At 39.0% G+C, this 3,594-nt stretch overlaps 1 protein-coding gene across 1 annotated transcript; it reads right to left on the reverse strand.

Moving 5' to 3' along the window:
* Positions 1 to 951: 951 nt before the first annotated feature.
* LOC146549696 (uncharacterized) lies at positions 952 to 3,312 on the reverse strand. Its single transcript, XM_085263219.1, has one exon. It carries the CDS (start codon positions 3,192 to 3,194, stop codon positions 1,878 to 1,880), a length of 1,317 nt encoding a protein of 438 aa, XP_085119345.1. The 5' UTR covers positions 3,195 to 3,312; the 3' UTR covers positions 952 to 1,877.
* Between the last annotated feature and the right edge of the window lie 282 nt (positions 3,313 to 3,594).

Genomic DNA, 3,594 nt, shown 5'->3' on the forward strand with positions numbered 1-3,594 from the left:
ATATGGTAGCATTTTCAATTCCTCCACTTCCGCCTCGACTTCCTGTCTTTCTGTTAGTGGCACCATGTCCAAACCATGGATGACAGCAGCTCTGACTATCACTTTCTAAGTCTTCCCTTTTATGTCTTGCTGCTCATTCATCATGCTTACACCTGTCACAAGTCACCACTAATACTTGTCTTCATCCTGTCTGCATCCTCTTTTTTACGTCTCTTCTGGACTGTCCATTGCTTAGGATGGTTGACCCCAGATATTTAAACGCATCTACCTTTGCTACCTTTGTTCTTTGCAACTTTACTGTTACACCTGCTCTCTCTAATTCACACTCGTGTATTCTGACCTTCGTTCCTCTTGTCTCCAGTGTATACCATCACGTCTCCAGGCTCTTTTACACCTGCTCCTTATTCTTCTACAGATCACAATGTCATCTGCAAATATCAGGTATACCATGGCCTTGTGCGACTCGAACCAAAATGAGTACATTTAATCCAAAGCAAATAACCCCAGGCAAACAGATAAGTGTGGGTGAGGAGCTGGCTAAGATGGGACAATGACTTTTAGCCATTTTTCCCTGTGAAGGAAAAAAGATTTCAAACTTGCATGTATATCTTCTCGCCAATAGTATTAGATACAAATAAGGCTTTCATGAAAACACTGAATAAAAATGATACATATTTGCTAAATTAGGATAAAATAGAAGGCACAGAGTGATACTAAATGGAGAGCCATTTGTAAACCGTAAGAGTCTCTTCTAAGGGAACAAAGAGCAAAAACAGCCAAACAGCAGCTACATTAAAGTATTTAAAGTTAATTTAAATGAAATAAAGAAATGCAACTAAAGTGGGGTACAAAAAACTTAAAACCACAGATACAGATAAGAACACACTGTCTCACTAAAGTAGCATATTCTCCAAACCTTTGTTAAAATCAAATAAGCAAACAGTACAAAGCTTTAAACTGTTTCACAATTTCTTTTTATTTTATCATGAAATTATGTTAAAGCTCATGCTAAGAAAAGTTTCCAACTGAGTTCAAGAAAATGGAGAAAACCTCCATTAATCTTATAATCAACCATACAAAGAAGATGGAAAAGCAATAGAGAATGCACTGATGCATGCTCAGGCATCCAGGTAAGTAAATCCCAAAAGGCTGAATCTGTTGATCTGGACGTAGCGTTTTCAATGGGAGAAACATTCTCCTTCAGTCACTTGGATGAGTGAGGAAACATTTCTCCCACTGAAAACGCTACGTCCAGATCAACAGATTCAACCTTTTGGAATCTAGAATGCAAATGATGGTTGATAAATAGCTATGTATGCAATGTGACCACTGGCTAAGTTAGGCCAATGCATAGCCAGTGGCCTCAAGGAACTTTATATTGCATGGTAAAGACCCTGCAATATAAAAGAAACCCCAAACAATCTAACGATCCCCTCTGAGCAAGCACTTGGCGACAGCGGGAAGGAAAAACTCCCTTTTAAGAGGAAGAAACCTTCGGAAGAACCAGGCTCAGGAAGGGGCAGCCATCTTCCACGACTGGTTGGGGCATAGATGGTACAAAACATGGACATAGCTTGTTCGTTGGAAACTTGAAGCCAATACAGAAGAACCTTAAGTGTACATTCAGTCTGAAGTCTACCAGATGGCAACAGCTAGCCTGATGCAAACCTATAGAAATCTATAGGAAAACAGCTTTCTTTCTTGATCCACTCCTCCTTAGCACATCTGGTTTTTGAAGACTGGAGTTGGACACCCCTGTTCTATATTGTCTATGGGGCTTGAGGGGAAAGAGTTGTAGTGGTGTATATACATGGGATGTCGAAAGATGGGAGTGGGGAAGAAATGCTCCGTTCCCCTTACTTACTGCAAACTGCCTTTCAGAAATGGGGATAGATGTAGTCAGAAAATGCTAAATACAAGGCAGCACCTTGGAGCCATGTTGTCCATCCCCCATGATCCTCCACGTCTCTGGGTTGAAACGTCTGCTCTTGTGGAGTTTCCATGTGAGATGAACTTTCTGTAGGGATGTCCTTGTTTTTCTCCTCCAGGTCTGTAGTTTCGCTTGTTTTAATCCTCTCTTCCTTTTCAGTTGACTCATTGGATTCAGGTGTGAGCTCAAAACTACTTTGATGGGGTTCACCTTTATCAAGCTCTTGCATTTCTTTTTGCAGAGGCTGTTCATTTTGTCTCATTTCCTTCTGACAATCAGCCAACTTTTTGGTAAGCTCCTGGACTTCCTGTTCCAGAGCGTTGTTTTGTTCCTTTATTCTGTTACTCTCTTCTTCAAAGGATTTGAGTTCTTGCAAAACAGATTTGAGCTCCTTAACTTCTTCCTGAATAGCAATGTTTTTTGCTTCAATTTCTTGTTTCAGGTCTTGGTTTTGATTGTTCAGAGACTCATTTTCCTGTTTTGATTCCTCATACAGTTCCTTAAAATCTTTGAAATTTTCCAGGCTTGCGTTTGCCTCATGGATGTCAGTTTGGAGAGCCTGGATTTGCTGTCTCATTTTAACTTCTTCATTTTGAAAAGTCTGTTTCAGGTCACACATGCTCTGTATTATAGCATCATTTTCTGACCTGAGTGCCTGGTTGTCCGTTTGGAGATCTTTAACTTTTTCCTGCAATGCCAGCTTCTCCATTTCATACTCTTCACGGTTACGGTGCATTCTTTCTTCCAGAGCCTGTTCATTTTGTCTCATTTTATCTTTTTCATTTTGAAAAGTCTGTTTCAGGTCACACATGCTCTGTATTATAGCATCATTGTCTAATCTGTATGCCTGGTTGTCCCATTGGAGATCTTCAACTTTTTCCTGCAATGCCAGCTTCTCCATTTCATACTCTTCGTGTTTACAAGGCATTTTTAAGTTGTTTTTAAGTTGCTCCAGAGCACTTTTCCATTCTTGATCATTTTGTTCATAAGCACTCTCCTTTGCTTGAACTTGTTGTCTGAAAGCTTGATTTTCACAGTGCAAATAGGCAACACAATAGTTCAGCTCTGAATTCTCCAAGCAAAGCTTCTCATTTTGTAGTTGTAGTTCCCTTTTGTTCTTGTTTTTAGAAAACCCATATTCTTTGAGAAGCAGTTCAATGGTTTTTCGGAGGTTTTTGTTCTCATTTTTGAATTCCCTCACTTGCTGGCGAAGGTTTACATTCTCTTCCATCACATCACTGGAAATGGAGGGGGACTCAGACATTTTTGTAATTTAACTAAAGTTAAAATCTACTACTACTTACAACAGTGCTAACTGTGTTCCTTGTTCACTTCAAAAAAGTGTCTCAAATTACAGTCAAGCGTATAAGCTGTTTGCCTCTTCAGTGAGGTTGTAACTGAATGGACACAGGGTTTGGGTTACTTATATAGATTTCAGATCAAAGGAATTCTAATAGAATGTGATGAGTCATGCTGATGTCATAAGAAACATGTGATGTCACAATGAACATGTCAGATGAAATGATGGAAAAAATAACAATAGCATTGTCTGGTAAATTGATTAATGATTCCATGATCTTTGAACCTGCAATGGACTTTATTAAAAAATGTAACAAGTGAATTAAATGTTTTTAGATAAATGTGTATTTTAATGAAAATTTGCT

This window comes from Mchenga conophoros, linkage group LG22 (assembly GCF_057382185.1).
Source record: "Mchenga conophoros isolate Kocher_MC1m ecotype Shallow Benthic linkage group LG22, M_conophoros_male_GT1.1, whole genome shotgun sequence".
NCBI classification, from domain to species: Eukaryota; Metazoa; Chordata; class Actinopteri; order Cichliformes; family Cichlidae; genus Mchenga; species Mchenga conophoros.